At 37.4% G+C, this 19,510-nt stretch overlaps 1 protein-coding gene across 4 annotated transcripts in view; it reads right to left on the bottom strand.

Annotated features, from left to right (window-relative positions):
- Positions 1-4,300: 4,300 nt before the first annotated feature.
- The window catches only part of snx14.L (sorting nexin 14 L homeolog), a 56,917-nt gene continuing 41,707 nt past the window's right edge, over positions 4,301-19,510 (bottom strand). For all 4 annotated transcript variants that reach the window (XM_018261830.2, XM_041562176.1, XM_018261832.2 and 1 more), the window contains 10 exon segments: positions 19,245-19,345; positions 18,843-18,954; positions 16,576-16,616; positions 16,366-16,485; positions 13,701-13,824; positions 11,976-12,140; positions 10,156-10,251; positions 9,003-9,094; positions 7,263-7,319; positions 4,301-4,528 (listed from right to left, as the gene is read on the bottom strand). In XM_018261830.2, the coding sequence (XP_018117319.1) occupies positions 4,490-4,528; positions 7,263-7,319; positions 9,003-9,094; positions 10,156-10,251; positions 11,976-12,140; positions 13,701-13,824; positions 16,366-16,485; positions 16,576-16,616; positions 18,843-18,954; positions 19,245-19,345 (947 nt within the window). In that variant the 3' untranslated portion in view covers positions 4,301-4,489.

Here is a 19,510-nt window from a genome sequence, read left to right as displayed (position 1 = left end):
CCATATGGAAATGTAGGGGGGAAGCCGGATACCCCCAAAAAAAATTACGATCTTTTGCAGCCTGAACAAAAAAAAAAAGACGCCAGTGTTTTCTAGGACTTTCAACTATTTTTTGAGGAAGTCCTATCTACTCTATTGCACTTCGCCTGGTCTGAGGTGGTGAAGGCAAGTCTGGCACAAGATGTAACGTTCATTAAAATCCGCATCTTAGTGAATATGCGTAGTTACGTCCATTCACCAGATCGCAAATTCGCCTGGCGTTAGGGAGCGAAGTACCACTAGAGTCTATCTCCTTCGCTGGCGAAGTTACACCAGCGACTGTCAGTAAATCAGTGAAGTACCAAAATGACGTCACGCTGGCGAAAATGATTTTACCTGTACTGGTTATGCACTTATAGTAATACAGCGGGGTATCCTGCCCTTACATATCTCATAACGTGTCTAATATAACAACTCCTTCCCCTGTGCAATATTTGCTTTAATTTGCTTTTTTTTTTTTTGATCCCATACAGTCCTATTAGGGCTTTACTAAATAATTCTACTATTTGTATCAATTCTGCCATCTTATAGTATATTTTGTGGCTAAAAACAAACTATAACGTTGTGTAAAGTATTGCAGATTTAAAAAAAGTAAAACCAATTCAGCTCTCCGTTTGATTGAGAATTTTGTGCTACAGTCTAGACTCTGTACTTTTTAGAAAACATAATGAAATGAATCCATTCAAAGCAGGAATATGGTAGGAGGTATTCGCTTATTTTCTACACAGAGTTACCTGTATAACATTCAGGGGCAGATTTATCAAAGGTCGAGGTGAATTTTCAAATGAAAAAAATTTCAAATTTCGAGCTATTTACTTCAACTAGGGAATAGTCCAAATTCGATTTGAATTCGAAAATTCGAAATTTATCATGTACTGTAAAATTCGTCTTTGACCATTCGCCATCTAAAACCTGTCGAATTGCTGTTTTAGCCTATGGGGGACCTCCTAGAACCTATTTGAAGTCAATTGGTGGACTTTGAAAAAGTTTTTTTGGGGGGAAACTTTGAATCGAATTCGATTGAATGTGATATTCCTTTGATTCGAATTTGCCTCAATACAGACCTATTCGATCGAAAACTGATGTATTTGACCAAAAAAAAAAACTTCGACTTCATTTCGGTTGGTCTTTTTGAATTCGAATTTTGAAGTTTTTTCAATTCGAAATTCGACCCTTGATAAATATGCCCCTAAATGATTATCACATGAGGCACTGTGAGACGTTAAGGTATATACAGACTGTGTATTCTGGCTATTAACCTTCCATTACCAGTCAAACCCATAAAGTTTACCAATATGTTAGGCTGGACTTTTTTAATCCTATTTTACACTCCATTTGAACAGAGCATTGTGTTTTTATCACTTTACTTTAAGTATGTTGCAGCATATTATATTTGCACAGTGTTCCCTACATGTTTTCATGTAAACAGTGTGGAATAAATGGCATTATTTTTGTGTATTATTGTGTGTTTTGTCTGTTGTATTGTCTTGTGGATAAAGCCATACGTGACAAATAACTTTCCCCTAATAAGACCCTCATGGTGTCACGAACTTATATTACAAGAGCTTCGTAAATGTAATCACACCACTTAGAATGTAAATTCTATGGGGCTTTAATCTCTTAAAGGGGTTTTGACTTTTGGGTTAAACTTTGGTATGATTTGCAACTGGGTTTCACAAGGCAGTTAATTTGAACAAGGCAGATACATCAAAAACTATAAAAAAAATATAAAGGCCTTTTGAAAAGTTGCTTAGAATTCTATAAAATTTGACATAATGGTTAAACACTCCTTTAGGGCAGTTTATTTAAGCCATATTTAAATTAAACAGAGAAATGAGGAGATGAGCTCAATAATATACAATAATACTGCAAAGCCTATTAGCCCAAAGTGGGTGATTATCCACGGCCACAACTCCACAATAGGTGGAAATAGAAATTGTATTAGTCACATACAGTGATTTTAAAAGGGTTGATCCCCCAATTTGATTTGACAAGAGTATAAACATGCCCTAATCATTTCATATTCAACTAGAACCAAACAAAACTAGGAACAACTTGAAAATGTATTTGCAGGTTGGATATTATTTAAATGACAACAAAAGTAATTAGTGACCATGGAGTATAATGCCTAACAGTCATAAAAGCTCATGTTTCCACTTTCTGCTTGATGGGGTATGGACAAAAAAGGAACCACCTCTGCCTATGATGGGAGCCCCCCGACTTCAAGTACATGTACAATGGTCTATCCAAATCACTGGACATAAACAAATCTAGTGATTCTGGGAAATTCAGAGCTTTCTGCATAGTGGGTTTCAGAAAGCCATACCTGTACCCCTATCTCAGTTATCCAGTTAATCCAAAACAGCACTAGCTGGTACTATATTACATTATAGACTGGTGTAAATTCTGCTCCACCAATAACACATTTTTCCAAATCTGGCCTTATTATCTTTTGGGGACAACCTTAGGCCTACAGCACAAAGGATACATTCAATGCACTTTCCCTGCATCATTTTTTGGCTCTAGGGTGCATTTTAAGGCTGCAATATTACAGATTGATGCATCTGTGCTTGAGTAAGAAACCCCCTAAAACGTGGTCTATATAGAACCACCAAGGCAGAGAATGGAGGAAGCATATATAATAATCATACATGTAACACTGTGTATAAAGCTTCTGCAAAATCTTTGTCATATTGTACAGTACACTACTGTCCACTTTCACAGGCTTTCGGTCTCTGTTCTAAATCATATTCTATTACTTGGAAATCCATAACATTATTTCCACTATCTTATCTAGAATAGATGCCAACATTTGAGATTTGCTGTTTTTAGCTTAAAGGCTGAGAACATTTTGGCTTTTTTTAACATCAGTTTTTTTCCAAATTATTGGCAACATCTCAGATAAAAAGAGTAAAAATAAACTCCTGGCTAGAAATAAGCTAAGCTCGGTAAGGAATAATGGATGTATGCCAATTGGCCTAGGTGCATTATTTAAGAAAAAATGTAATTTCACTTGATTCTGGAGTCAAACTGGGATGTAAAGTTCACATATTGGCGTATTTGTTGGGAATTACGTTAGGAAATCTAACATTTGGTAAAAACAGTGGGCATATAAAAATGACACATAAAACACACAGTATAAAAGTTGGTGTTAAATATATTTATTGATTAAGTTACCATTGCTATTGTTACACATGCTGTGCATTGCAAATGCTGAAATAATGCAAGAGACAAATGTTGTATTTATGTCAGTGAGTATTTTAGTGCAAGAAAAAAACACCTGAAAGCAGCATCAATTTTGATGAAGAAGCCGGCACCTCAAATGCCGCCCCCCTCCGCCGGCTTACCTATCGAGAGGGGAGGCAGGAACACTAGTGCGGAGAGCGCAATTGCACTCTCTCGCTCTAGTAAAGCTGAATTTCCGGTTTCATTGGCGGAGCGCCCCTGCCTGAAAGGATGCCATAAATTCACACCACTCTACACCTGGTGTAACCTATTGAAGTCAATAGGACAAAAATAATTTCTGCAACGAAAAGGAGTGATAAAAACACCTTTAACACAAGAATTGCCATTTGACAGGGCATACCATGACATTAAAGACTGAGATAATGGAGTTAACTGTGATAGAGACCTCTCTGATGTTATAGGTGTTAGATGGGAGAAGTAAGGGTCAGTGCCTTGTGGAACACCACCAGAGAGTAATGGGACATGATGATACTCTGTTGTAGGAGACACTATAACAGAGATTTGAGAGGTAAGAGGATGAACAAGAGTCCAAAAACTTATGTGCACTCTGGAAGCTCTTTTTAGCGATGGAGTTTTACTCATTTCGTACCCGTAAATAGTTTTTCAGATGCAATTAAATATCCCGATGAGGGGATACTCCCCCAAATACTGGTGTTTTCCTGATTCTGGGTGTAAAACCTTTAACTTGTATCATCATGTGGGATTTTATTTGTCAGAACAAATCAGTCTGAAGAAGTCAGACTAAAAGATGCCGCAAGACATTAAAATGGTCAGTTCAGAGACACCTTTTTCTTCTTTGGTAAAACAGGACAGAATGTCTACATTAAGTACCCAGCACTGCACTTGGGCTTAGAAGAAGAGGCCGTGCCAGACAAGAGTACATATACAATTAGTGTAAATATGTATTATGTGTATTTTAACCAGTGTTAGGTGCCAATTGCTCTCTGTAGGGATCCTTAGTAACAACTACTACTATATGGAAAAAGCTCAAATTCCATTAAAATGATCACAAATGTTGGTCACAAATTTTTTTTATTCTCTGTATTCACAGATCAAAAGTTTTTACGTTTTACTGTGCAAACATTTACAGATAACTTTACAAAGATATGGTCATTTTATGACACAGAGTTGCAAATAAGTAAAAGCAAGGTATATCTACATAATTACATTGTAAGTGTGGGACTTTGCATTCAGCGCAAATTTTTTAAATCCAGGAGGGCGTTGAAGACGCTTCCTTCTGTAACTATAAAGAAAAGGAAACACTCATAGTAATAGTCTACACATAATTTTTAAGTTAGATGCACTTATAAATGGGGAAGGCAGGACATAATGAAACAACGACAAAGATCCTAAAAGGAAGGAACTGCCAAGAAGAGTTCTAAAGTTGCACCATCCAAGATTTATAAGTAAGAAGTAATGTGTGTACCCCTCCGGCTGAACTCATCCGAGCGACCCTCAAACCAGAAAGCTTACATCTCGCCTCTACCAGGCCCTGATTGGCTCAACCCTTGCCATTTGATAGAGCAAAAAACGTAATGGCTACAGATAGTGTTGGCTAGAAATGAAGAACAATGGGAGGAGGCAACGGATTCCCTATACAAAGACCTAATATCCACTAGGGACAAAATGATCCAATTCAAGTTTCTCCACCAGATCTATATCACACCTATAAAACTACAAAAAATGGGGGTCATCCAATGGCTGAATGTCCCAGATGCCAAGACCTGAATGCCTCATTCCTCCATCTGGCATGGGACTGCACCCAATACAAAGATTTTGGAGGAATATTATTCAATACCTGCAGATTTTCCAGATTTACATATTCTTGAAACTTGTTTATTAGGCCTGGTAGAGAACTACTTCCCACTAAATAAAACTAGGTCTTGGCCAGAGTACTACTATTTTATGCAACAAAAATGAATTACAATAAACTGGATGGGCAGCAATGCACCTACTGTGGACCAGTGGGTTAACCTCATCAACAAAATCCTTTCTGCTATCAGACTCAGCTACGAAAGTAGAGGCTGCCCAGCCGAATTTGAAAAGCTATGGTTCTTGGCTAGATATCCACCCAACAAATAACGAAAATCATCAGTAAATCATAAACAATCCCTGGCATTCCACAAGAGAGATTAGAAACTCTGTGTAAAGCTGACCATAGATGCAAAGATCTGATCCTGCGAATGGAGGATTCGTGCGATTTTCGACCGTGTGTGGAGAGTCCCGACATTTTTCGTTTGGCCGATCGGACAGGTTGAAAGTCGGCTGCCGATAATATCTCTGCATGTATTTCCGATTGTACAAGCTGTCACTAGTACAGTACAAGCTGTCACTAGCTTTGGTCGGACAAAACTTTCGTACGATTGCCGTCAAGGGCAGAACATCGACTGATCTGTTCTTTTCTACTTTATTCGATTGGAATGGTTAGTGGCAGGTTGGGAGATGGGGAAGTCAGATCGTTCGATGATTCGTACGATCGGATCTTTGCGTCTATGGCCAGCTTAACTATATATGTAAAAAATTGGTTACTGTGATAAATATTGCCGTATGAGAAGCAAACCAGATGTACACCATATTTTCATTCTTGTCAATGTCTTCTTGTTATTGTTAAGAAAATGCAATAAACCTTAAAAAAAAAAAGAAGTAATGTGTGTGGAAAAAGAGAAAACACTACTGAAAAAACTCAATTCATTATTGTGTCACATTATAAGATAGAATGTTGATCGTGGAATTTCTAGTAGATACTATTGTGCTTTATTCTTGTGTGCACCTCCGCCTTGGGTGCAAATCAGAATTCAGTATACTGTAGGTATATTACAAGAATTTGGCACTCCACAACAGATTAACTGCTAAAGTTAATCTGTCATGGAGTGCCAAATTCTTGTAATATACCTATACTGGGTCAAATTTATTGTGACTTGAATAAATTTCATGTGATGAAAAAGAAACAAATTATTTCATCAATTGTGCAAGAAAAATTTCTTTAGGTAATTAATTCATCAATTGTGCAAATTCATTGAGAGAATGGTAAATATAAAGTGCTTTTAGTGATTAAAGTGCCAAATCTGAGGTAGGCAGTTCTCAATCCACTAGTAGAAAAATAATTAATGTACTAAGCTAAAACATAACATTTAATAGCTATGTTACATTTTTCTTACACAATTGATGAAATAATTTGGGACAGCAGTTTCTTTTCATCACATGAAATATATTCAAGTCACAATGAATTTGACACAACAATGATTTGAGTTTTTTCAGTAGTGTTTTCTCTTTTTCCACACACATTACTTCTTACTTACACATCTTGGATGGTGTGACTTTAGAACTCTTCTTGTCAGTTCCTTTCTTTTAGGATAGTTTTCGTTGTATATACGGGGTTGTCAGCACATTCATAAAAGATTGGACCCATTAATTGCATTGGAGTTTTGCTAGGAGGTGCGGATATACACAAAAAAATTTACAGAATGAAACAAATGCATCTGCACTGCCATACAATAAATCAGAAACACCAGTTGTAAAAATATTCTGAGGCCTAGATCACTGGTCGCTCACATATAAAATATATAAATGCTGGTATATAGTCACAGAGAGCAAGATTTGGAAATTAGAATGCATGACAATATTTTACACTTTAAAAGGGGGACTAAATTCAATTCCTTTTTCACCTCAGGAAAAAGCAGTGGGGATTTTTTTCTTTTCTTTTTACATCTCTTACCTATGCAACAGGCCTGACCATCTTGGTTGATATTATGCTTTAACTTCTTTTGTATGTATGAATGACAGTTTACATTTTTACCCACTTTATACCCAATGTACAATCAATAAGCAAGAAACGAAAAGGAATCACATTCAGCCAATCATTTTCTTTCTGCATTATTTCAAAAGTACAAGTATCCACTTATCTACCATCTAAATATTTTGGATATAAACTTTGAAAGCTATTTTTACCAAGAAAAGAACAATTGCATATATTATACCTTACTCAGCTCTGGGAAAAGTTCCTGAATAACAATATCTAGTAGAACGTACGACAGCTGAAAAAATAGAGAAAGATACAAAGTACAATTAAAGACAACAAAAATGCCAGTGCCTGGGTTCTACGGAAAACATAGTATAATAGAACAAAATAAATCACATTTGGCACAGGTATGAGGCCTGTTATCCAGAATGCCCGGGACCTGGGGTTTTCCGGAAATCGGATCTTTCTGTAATTCTTAAGTCTACTAGAAATTCCTGTAAACATTTAATAAACCCAATAGGCTGGTTTTGCTTCTAACATGGATTAATTATAACTTGGTTAGTACACGGTACGGTTTTAATATTACAGAGAAAAGGGAAATTATTTTTAAAAATTCGGATTATTTGGATAAAATCGAGTCTATGGGAGACAGGCTTTTCATAATTCAGAGCTTTCTGGATAACAGGTTTCCAGACAAAGGATCCCATACCTGTACTAGTGGCATTCTCCTTGCAAGCCTGCCATGCACACCATGTTTGTTCTCCTGACGGAAGACTCATGAACACTCACAATTACTAATGCAAAAGAGACCTTTAGCTCCTGGGGTTTTTCTAGATTTCCTGGCTCTTGGTGTGATCTTTGTTCATTGACCATTTCTAGGGAGGGTAACAATTTTTTTGAATTGCCTTCCCTTATACACGATCTGCCTAACTGTCCAAACTATTTGGAATAATTTTGTAAACTTTTCCAACCTGGTGAGCAGAAATAACTGTATTTCAGAGTGCCTAAGAAATCTCCTGTGTTTGAGCCATGACACACTTCCATAAACCTGTTATTAAAGGAGAAGGAAAGGCTTAAATTAAGTAAGCTTTATCAAAAAGGTCTATATAAATACACCAGTAAATCCTCAAAGTAATGCTGCTCTGAGTCTTCTCTCAAAGGAAACACTGCATTTCTTTCCTTCTATTGTGTACACATGAGCTTCTGTATCAGACTTCCTGTTTTCAGCATAAAACCCCAGGGCAGGGCTAGAGCATGCTCAGTTTGCTCCTCTCCCCCTCCCTCCTCCCATCCCTGCTGTAATCTGAGCTCAGAGCTGTATGTGTGCAGGGAGAGACTCAGGCAGGAAGTGATGTCACACCACACTTATATGGCAGCTTCTAACCTAAACAAACAGAGACAATGTCTAGAGCTGTTTACTCAGGTATGGTAAAGCATTCTGCAGAATAGATATAGTGTTATAGCTTGCACTATTGTGGTTAATCTGTTGGCAATAAACTGTCTTGGAGCTTTCCTTCTCCTTTAAAATCAGACTTGGACAGTGAAGATTCAGGTTCCAGTTTTATAATAAGGCAGGGTCTCCAACTGATTATCATCTCACGGACTGAAACAGTCCCCTTCAATTGAACCGAGTAACCTAAAGTTTTCCATGCTTTTGCCACACAGATAACTTTGGATTGATTTTCAATAAAGAAATAAACAAATATTATGTTTATGCAGAAATACTGAAGACTATCAAAGTGCTATTAATTGCTTATTAATTATGTATGAACGGTGTCTAAAGTTTTTCTGGCATTGCAGTCAAGGGGAGGTGCATGCATTGGCAATTATCTGAATTAGATGACTCACAATTAATTAAGTCAATATTATCAAGATAATGACTGAGCAAGGTAGTGCTTTATGACATTATTTTCCTTCCTATTGTGGCAGCTATTTGTGCATTCTATGTAGAGAAACTCTTGGAAAAAAACAAAATTACTTGTTTGTTCAGCACAGGTTGCTGCAGTCCATCAAACAGAAGTCGGATGCCTTCATATTTAGCTTCATCACCAATACATTTACCAATCAAATCTAGTTGAGATATAGACCAGAAAAATACCTTGATTAGTATTTTTTTAGTACAATACATGTAAAAAGAATTTCCCTAGAATCGCACATTACTGTGCAGGTGCCACTTGCACAAAATTCTTTTCAATATAAAAAGACCCCTTTTAATCTATAGGTATTTTGGGTTCAAGTTATAAATAATTTCCTCTAGACTGAATGTATGGGTATTGTATATACAACAAAAATCAGATAAAACATATTATGATAGAAAATGGACATCTGGTCTTACCATATGTTTACATCTATAGCCTTGAAATAATGCATGAATTCCAATAAGGGGATTTGTGTTATTCACCAATAAATCTTTTTCTCAGAGTCCTATAGAGGCAGCATGTGTGCCTAAACTTTGTTCCTAAACATATCCTGAATCGCTGAAATCTGTTTCTTGCTGGGCTGGGATTCTTCATAACATAAACCTGGAGGAAAAAGTACCTTGTACCCATTGGTTGCTAATAGTGAACCAGATCTGTGAGTGTGAGTAAACCAGGCTCCAGTGATTTTCAAGGTGACAGAATTTATCTTACTACCGAAACGGGCTAAAGGAACACTTTTTTGATTTGAGCTCATTGTCACTTGTTTTCCACACTACTGAGATGATCTTCATGTGGATGTTCCAGGATTTGGGTATACATGTACATTGGCATTTAAATGTTTTGATTTGTTTTCTAGCCTTTTTTTACTCCTCGTTTCAGGGTTCTAATTTTTAAATGCTTGAGAGCACTACAGTTAGGTAGCATAAAAGCATTCCTTTCATTAAGGAAATATGTGTAATGCCCCACCCACTTGCCCATACAGATCTCTAAGGAAATAAAAATAAGTAAAGGAGGGAAGAAGGGAGCAACCTACCTCCTTGGTAAGTACCACAAATCCCCTTACTTGAATGCACACATTATTTAAATTCAACAACTGTAAACACAAATTCAGAGTAAACCTATCCATATATTCTCCAAATAAAAAGTAAGTTCAAAGAGAATGTTCAAAGATTTTGTGATAATTTACTTAAGTTAATGTGAACGTAGAATTACCTGGAATATAGCGCATCATTTCTTCAAATGTAAGCTTTGCCCTTTGCTGCTTCAGATGTAATGATCGTGGTTCAGCGGTTTCACAAAATATAGCATCTAAAAATAAATTATGATTAGAAAAATTGATGCACATGAATTATTCTTACATTTTTATGTTTGCAACTTGTGTACAACTTCCCTGGGCTGTGCACATGCACCAGCACAATTATACACTTTTCAGAAAGAAAGTGATATTCCCCATTAAAAAATACACATGGCATTAAAGGGTTACATTAACTCATAGATGGCAAAAATAACTTGCTATAAATGATCTGTAGTGTAGGCTAAAAATACATTTGAGAACTAGCCTAGAATAAGGTATTGTAAGTTATAATTGTATGACAGGAAATTATTAACTACCTAAGCCACTGCTATAACACAAATCTGTCATGACTTTGTGGACACACAAATTGCTAGTTATCTAAGATGTAGATTCAAATGACCAATCACATGTATATCCTGGATGATAAAATGGCTAAGCAACAGTAAAGCCATGACACAGAATTTACATGCACTTTTCTAAAGCTCTCATTTTTGCATTGTCTAAATTGGGGTGGGGTCTTGACCTGCAGCAAGCGCCAACTGAACAAACTTATCAAAACCTTATAGTACTGGGATTGTGTTGAACATGTTCTTGATTTTAGAAGAATTTCAACAACATCTTCCTTCAAATTCAGCTTTCTAAGTCTCTTCCTCTCAACCTCCACGCCATCAAGGACAGGCGGTTCTCCTCTTGGCACTGAAACTTCCCCTGGGTCAACCACCCTGGAAACCACGTAAATCTCTTGGGTTTCACCAAAGTCAACTTTCAAAGCAACGGAAAACAATTGTTTCCGCTGCCTCCAGATCCATATTCCTCTAGTTTGATTATAACATTGGATCACAAAGAGAGACCCTATTTCTGTCATTTTAATCCAATCTCTTGGCCCTAGGGCCAAATGATTGGGTTAGCCCAAAATCGCCCACATTTGGTGGACATATCTGTGGAAATCTGCTCATTTAGTCACTATAAGAGATTAGAGATTGTGGTAAAGGAGGAAGTTAGACATCCGGTCACTCCAGCCTTTATAGATTACATTTTTGACTACCGTATAAACCAACCCGAGTATAAGCCGAGGTACCTAATTTTACCTAAGAAAACTGGGAAAATATATTGACTCAAGTATAAGCCTAGGGGATGAACTGGCACTTAGACAAAATAAGTTTAGTGAAGATCCGGTGTCTTTGGTGTTGCCCAGCATCTTCATTGACAATAATATGGTAATCCCATAATGTTTTATTTTTAATTGGAAAGCATCTTTAAACACGCCTACTGTTTCTTCATTGGTGGGTGGGCGGGTTAGGCAGAACAGACGGGCCATGAGGATTTCTTTACAAGAGTGCTGAGCTGAATCTGGGGGAATAACCGGACAGGCAACCTAACAGATATTATAGCAGCAAAACGGTAAAAAAAAAAAAATAATACTTTCCTAAAATGCTGACTTGAGTATAAGCCGAGGTAGAATTTTTCAGCACATTTTTGGTGCTGAAAAACTTGGCTTATACTTGAGTATATACAGTAACTGTACTGGAAATATTTTTTATTTTGCACAGCCTCTTTAACCAGTTTAATTTTTACACTGAACTGTTCCTTTAATATATCATTTGTAATATAATAGTTACAAACTTTGACAAGCACACTGTGGAGCCCAGGCACTGAGATGCTCCTCTTCTTCTGAGCAGGAGAGTTAAAAGGCAAATATGTTACAAAATACATCACAAAGTAGAGACATAGTACAAACCTCTAAGCAGAGTAATCAAAGAAACCAAGCGATGCTCTTGAAAGAGGCGTTCTAATTTATAGTTTAAATAGCTATTTGTGTAAGTCTCGAGGGTATGTTTAAAGAGGATTCGTCCACCCATCAAAAGATGATGAAACCAATCAGGAATGTGAAAAACAACACGTCCTGAAATGAAAAAGTTGCAGAATCAGTTTCAATCAAAAAAAAGTCTGTGATGCAAATACTAAACATAGGTCTATTAGTCATAAGAAGAAATTTGGTAGATCTACATTTTGACAACAACTATTTAAACCTTGGTGTGTGTGTGTGTTTGTGACAAGTTCTATCCTGGGTTGGTCATTTGGATGAATGGAACAGAAACCCTAGCTGATAGGTGGCATAATTTTGCACATGCTTTAGGTCATTGGCCAATTTGAAACTGAATGGCCACAGATTTATGAAGAGGGATTATCATCTTTCTATTCAGAACTCCTATTCATATTCCAGTCTTTTATTCATATCAATGCATGGTTTCTAGGCTAATTTGGACCCTAACTACCGGATAACTGAAACTACAAAAACTGGTGAGCAGCTGAAGTACAAATATATTTCAGGTCAATATTTACTTAAAGGGATACTGTCATGGGAAAAAATGAATCAGTTAATAGTGCTGCTCCAGCAGAATTCTGCACTGAAATCCATTTCTCAAAAGAGCAAACAGATTTTTTTATATTCAATTTTGAAATCTGACATGGGGCTAGACATATTGTCAATTTCCCAGCTGCCCCAAGTCATGTGACTTGTGCTCTGATAAACTTCAATCACTCTTTACTGCTGTACTGCAAGTTAGAGTGATATCACCCCCCTCCCTTTTCCCCCCAGCAGCCAAACAAAAGAACAATGGGAAGGTAACCAGATAGCAGCTCCTTAACACAAGATAACAGCTGCCTGGTAGATCTAAGAACAGCACTCAATAGTAAAAACCCATGTCCCACTGAGACTCCTTCAGTTACATTGAGAAGGAAAAACAGCAGCCTGCCAGAAAGCATTTCTCTCCTGAAGTGCAGGCACAAGTCACATGACCAGGGGCAGCTGGGAAATTGACAAAATGTCTAGCCCCATGTCAGATTTCAAAATTGAATATAAAAAAATCTGTTTGCTCTTTTGAGAAATGGATTTCAGTGCAGAATTCCGCTGGAGCAGCGCTATTAACTGATTCATTTTGAAAAAATTGTTTTTTCCGATGACAGTATCCCTTTAATGCAATCAGTAACTTTCTGACATTTTAAAATAATGTAATTTTTAAAATAAATATAGCTTTCTTTTTAGCAAAGTAGAAAACCAAGTAATCTTAATTTTCCTCTTGCTGCTGTCCAGACTCTTTTCTTTTTTTACATCTTAATAGTAACCCCCACAACAAAAAACAAACACACACACACACACAAGGTTTAAGTTAATGCAAGGCTTTGAAAATCAAGGAAGTGGCAATATATAAACCAATTGCATCCTATAACTGCTTCACACCACCCTTAGCCATGCATGAATGAGGAACACAAAGTGCACTTACTGAAAAGAAGCACAATGAAGACTTGCAGGGAAGATAGTGAATTTAGGCTAAAACATTAGGATAAAACAGAATAAATTCTGATAGGTCTAGCTGAAGTTATTAACTAATAAATCCATTCTCCCCCTTTTGTCGAAAATAAATAAATAAATACACAGAGAGAATACGGCAAAACAACTTACCTATATACATTAAATAGTCATAAACACCCTCTACGGTCATCACTTCCATAAAGTAATTCTGGTTATGCTTCCTTTCTGTATTTTCAGAGCGATTAGCATTATTCTTGTACAGATCATTAAAAAGCTGAATTAAAAGATGAAAGATTAATTATTAGTATCAGTACATACAGAGGTTATTCACAAACTGACTCTGACATGCAGCAATATTTTAATAAAAAGGTCTTTACACCTATTACTACAGCTTTCATACAGATCATTTGTTTTCATTTGTTTACAGTTGCCTTTATAATTTCTCCTTCTACCAACTACCATACAGACATCCTATATACTAACCGAAGGCCTATCTATGTCCCGAGTGGAGGGGAGGCAGATGCGCACGCAACTTCGGTTAGGATCTATGAGATGCGCGCGCAACTTCAGCCGAAAGACATAGATGCGGCCTTCGATTAGCAGATGTGCTGGAAGGTTAGGATCAGAACAGGTTAGGATCGGGGAGGCAGATGCGCTGGAAGGTTAGGATCTAGGGAGGCAGATGCGCTCACCGTCTCCTTCTGCCTCCCGCCGCCTCTTCTTTCCTGCTCACTCAGGCGGCGACCGCTGGAAGGTTAGGATCTAGGGAGGCAGATGCGCTCACCGTCACACTAGGGGAACCGGTTGCGTACCTGCACGAAAGTCTGTATAAGCGTCGGCCATCTTGCTACTCCTCTGCGACTTTGTCATCCGCCCACTGCCAAATCCGCCCACTAAAGTCTGTATAAGCGTCGGCCATCTTGCTACTCCTCTGCGAGTTTGTCATCCGCCCACTAAAGTCTGTATAAGCATCGGCCATCTTGCTACTCCTTTGCAAGTTTGTCTAATGGCGGCGCTAGCGTCACTCTAGGAGGGGAACCGGTTGCGTACCTGCACGAAAGTCTGTATAAGCGTCGGCCATCTTGCTACTCCTCTGCGACTTTGTCATCCGCCCACTGCCAAATCCGCCCACTAAAGTCTGTATAAGCGTCGGCCATCTTGCTACTCCTCTGCGAGTTTGTCATCCGCCCACTAAAGTCTGTATAAGCGTCGGCCATCTTGCTACTCCTTTGCAAGTTTGTCTAATGGCGGCGCTAGCGTCACTCTAGGAGGGGAACCGGTTGCGTACCTGCGTGGGTGGCCATTTTTAGCAAAACGGGCTATATTATCTCCAAAAATATTGATGTTGACATGATAAACAACCAAGTGATTGCATTACTTCCTGGACAAAGCTGTGTCTTTCTGAGTACTGACTGTATTGATTCTGAAGACGAAAGTGAGAAACTTAACTTCCCATTAGAATATTTAAACACTATCAACAATGCTGGATTACCACAACACAATCTTATACTCAAAGTAGGAACAATAGTCATGCTGTTAAGAAACCTTAAGGGTAGGGGCACACGGCGCGATTTCGCCGCGATTCTGCGCTAAGCGAGTTGTCGCTGCGTTTTTAAGCCGAAATAGCTTTGCTAACTTTGGCGCTGGCGTCAATGCAAATCGCGGCGAAATCGCTGCGCTAATTCACACGCGGCGATTCGTTTTCTATTGTCGTCCGAAGTTGCCTCGCTGAGCGTTTCCGGGCGACAGTAGAAAAAGAATCGCCGCGTGTGAATTAGCGCAGCGATTTCGCCGCGATTTGCATTGACGCCAGCGCCAAAGTTAGCAAAGCTATTTCGGCTTAAAAAACGCAGCGACAACTCGCCCAGCGCAGAATCGCGGCGAAATCGCGCCGTGTGCCCCTACCCTAACACTAAGCAAGGTTTATGTAACGGTACACGGTTGGTTGTGAAGAGCATGAGACAAAATGTTATCAAGGCAGAAGTGCTTACAGGATCCCATAGCGGTGATACTGTTTTGATTCCCAGAATTGACCTTACCAGTTCTGACCAGGAATTACCTTTTAAACTTAAACGACGACAATTCCCCATTAAGGCTGCATTTGCCATGACAATCAACAAATCACAAGGACAAACATTGGATAAAGTCGGCATTTACCTATCTGAGCCTGTGTTTGGTCATGGTCAACTTTATGTTGCATTTTCAAGAGTGCAGCGTTCATCTGATGTTAAAGTCAAGATTTTAAGTACAGCTCACCAGGGAGAACTCATTCAAGGACAGGAGAACATTTTCACAAAAAATGTTGTTTATAAAGAAATTTTTCAGTAACACTTTACTACCAATAAACTCAAAATTTAAGAATTCTAATAGCAGATAGGTAATAACAAGCAATAGGCACAGATTCACTCTACATCCCCACAAATTAGCGTCGCCAGTTGCTGCCTGGGGATGCCGAGTGAATCAGCACCCATCGCATTTTGCTGCCTCACTGTTGTTACCATTCTTTCATTAACGATTCTTTAGAGAATCGGGGGTTTACTGGTATAGTATAAACCATTACTCTAAAGCATCTTTAGTAGACGCTGAAGTCCAAGTTAAACCTACCCCAATAGTCATTGATCTTGCATCATGGGCAAAATATGCAACCATGATGGGCATTAATTAATATCTTTTTATAACTATTTCTCACCCCTTATCACTTGAGTTCCATTTATATGCCATTGGTATTTATAATTACTGATAACCATAAATAAAGTTTTTAATGATTTCTCAGTTATCCAAATGGCATGAAAAATAAACATTAATAAAATCATACCTTTTTATTGTTTTCTGAAGTCGGGCTTAGAATAGTCAGTTCAGGCCTACTTGGTTTGGGTTTGGGTGATTCACATGAGTTTATGAAATTCATTATAAACAGCTCCAGATGTTGCCCTTTCTGTAAAATCAGAAGCCAGTAACCAGAGTTAAAAAAAAAATCCTTAGATGGAAAAATGTTGTCAAGACTCATAAAGAAACTCATACTCACTTCTTTAATGAGTTTTCCAGGAACTGACTTGATCATTTTTCCTGAAATAGGATGTTTAAATGTACATTTACTATAGTTCCTTGTGATATTCCTAAACTAAATACGGATTGTCACAATACAGTGGCTTGCATATGTACATTATAATGAGGGATTTTCTCTACAGGCACATCTACGCCAGGGGAGAAAATGCTGATCAGTTTTTTTCTGCTACAGTGTTGGCCTGTTAGTGCACACACAGGATGGATTTTGGTTATGAATGGATAATTTTGTGTTTCTGCACCAAAATTGCCCGTTTGTGCACTACAAGGCCGAAGCTGCCAGTGAGTGCACAGTAATGCCAGGCCAGAAGGACATGGATCTACCTTTTGGTGAACAAAAGAATGTTGCTCATAGCAACCAATCCGATCTTTGCTTTTGTTTTGCAACTGTTCAAATCTAATTACTGATTGGTTGCTCTGTGCAACAGGTAATGTTTCTCTCCACTTTTTACACAGCATGATAAATAGGCCCCTAGCTGACACATGGCCCTTCCACATTTGTATGCACACAACTGTTGAAAAATCCAAGGTGGTTAATTATTATTATTATTATCATTATCATCAACAACATGTATTTATAAAACCCACAAAAACCAATACACAAGCTTACAATCCAATTATGCAAAACATTACAGCTTTAAAAGTTTAAGCTGATCTTTTGCTGCAGTTATCAAATTATTCAAAATTATTCAATGAGCAAATCAAAAACAAGCAGATATAAATACTGGAAACACTGGTTTTATCTTTAAAGGGAACAACTTATGCAGTGTAAATTCTAATACTTAAAGGGGATGTAAAGGCAAAAAAATGTATTCAATGAGCAAATCAAAAACAAGCAGATATAAATACTGGAAACACTGGTTTTATCTTTACAGGGAACAACTTATGCAGTGTAAATTCTAATACTTAAAGGGGATGTAAAGGAAAAAAATAAAATCCCATTTTTACTTTAATGAAAAAGAAACCTATCTCCGATATATTTAATTTCAAAATGTATACAGTTTTTATAAGAAATCTGAATGTATGCAATGAAATTCTCATTTAATTTACTTGCTCTGACTGCTGTGGATAGGAAACTTCAGACGATTCCCAGCTGCTCTGCAGGGAAACGATGATACTTTCAAACGGCAGGGGGAGCACCCCACCTTACCAGAACTGGAGCAGCTTTGTTTGTTTCCCTGTAAAGCAGTCGGCGACAGATTCGTATTGGATTTTATTTTTGCCTTTACATCCCCTTTAATATTTCCAACTCCAGTGGCAGGGAGAAAGATCATGGAGCCAGATTTAAACAGATACAATTAGATAAGTATTTGATTATTTTGCTGCAACCACTGGTTCTGCAGAGTAGGAGAAGGTTTGTATTAAACAATACAAAAACTATAAAAATCGACATTAGATTACATGACAACACAGGGCCCAGCACAGTCTACATATTCTGATTATTAATCAGTCTTGCTGTATTGGCTTCTGGCAGATATTTGACCTGTGCTGTTTTGATAATTTATGACGATCCCAAAGCGTAGCCTCCCAACTGAAGTCCAGACCACAATGATCATGTGCATGGCCTTGCAAAGATTATTAACAAAGTTACAAGATGATGACCCCCTGCAGCCAACTTTGAAACCATAAATCATTTGTTTTATAAGGCTTGTGGTGCAATAAGTACAAAATACAGCATTTATAGCATTATTCTATTTTAGACTTTAGTTCCCTTTAAAGCAAGTCTGTGAAGCAGCAAACATTTTTTAAAATAAAGTTTTCTAAAATATGGATGGAATTGTCAGTGACAGAAAAGTAGTGATTTAACCTTTAAAAGAGAGACATATTTTGCATATGTATACTGCACCATTCCAGTCAAGCTTTTTTGATCCAGTCCATGGTGTTTCTCGAAACAGATAATTCAAATAACATTTTTTAGGGACACCAACAATAGGAGAGCTCTAGATGCTACAGAACACACGTTTATCTTAAATCTAACATAGGAGGTAGTGGTTTAAGAGCCAGGTCTGGAACATGGTGCTTCTAATAGGTCTAGAACTGTGTATACAGGTATACGTATACATGGACATTTAGAGCAGATCCACCAGACCTTCTTAATCATTTATTTTGAAAAGTCATTAGCCATCCATTCTGTGTATAACAATGTTAGAAAGTTGTCATAATCTCTAAGGTTAACAATAGAAACAATGCTCAGAAGAATAAAAAAAAAATGAATATGTTAACACATACCCAAGTTCACATCTGGTAGGATTTTGTCATGAAACTGAGTTTCCAAACTATTAGGGGATAAGAAATCTGCCAGCAATTGGCTGTTACTAAGTTCAGGATGCTGCAAAAGATTCTTGAAAGTGAAAAAAAACACAAGTTAATATTGAATAATAAATAACAGAAATACAACTTCAAGTCATATTTTTTCATTTAGTATTACATGGTATGGTCTCCGGGGACCACCATCAATTCTGGGAAAACGCAAAATCCATAAACAAAAAATATGCAGTTTGCCTGTATGGGACCTCAAAAAAAACGTCATCAATTCCAGGAAAGTGTAAAATCAACGACATAAAACTGTGTATTTCAATAAGCACATAGTTTACAGAAATTGTAGCAAGCTCAATAAAACGAATGTCATACCTGTAGATATTCTTGAAATTCTTCTCGTTTTGACTTTAAAAATTCATAATTTTTTGGTCCAATTATTCTTTTTGACGGTAGCTGAGCATCAGGAAAAGTACCTTTAAATAATATTAAACATATAAACTCCTCCTACAATCCAATCAAATCTACAGATTATTTGAATGTAAATTCCACAAAGAGTATTATTTTGTTTTTAGGTACATAGTCCACAGTCATCAGGTTGGCCAGACTGTATCCTTCACATATTTTACACATGTGTCTAT

Source organism: Xenopus laevis, chromosome 5L (genome assembly GCF_017654675.1).
Source record: "Xenopus laevis strain J_2021 chromosome 5L, Xenopus_laevis_v10.1, whole genome shotgun sequence".
NCBI classification, from domain to species: Eukaryota; Metazoa; Chordata; class Amphibia; order Anura; family Pipidae; genus Xenopus; species Xenopus laevis.
The sequence above is the reverse complement of the archived record's forward strand: the minus strand, read 5'-3'. Positions and strand labels throughout refer to the sequence as shown.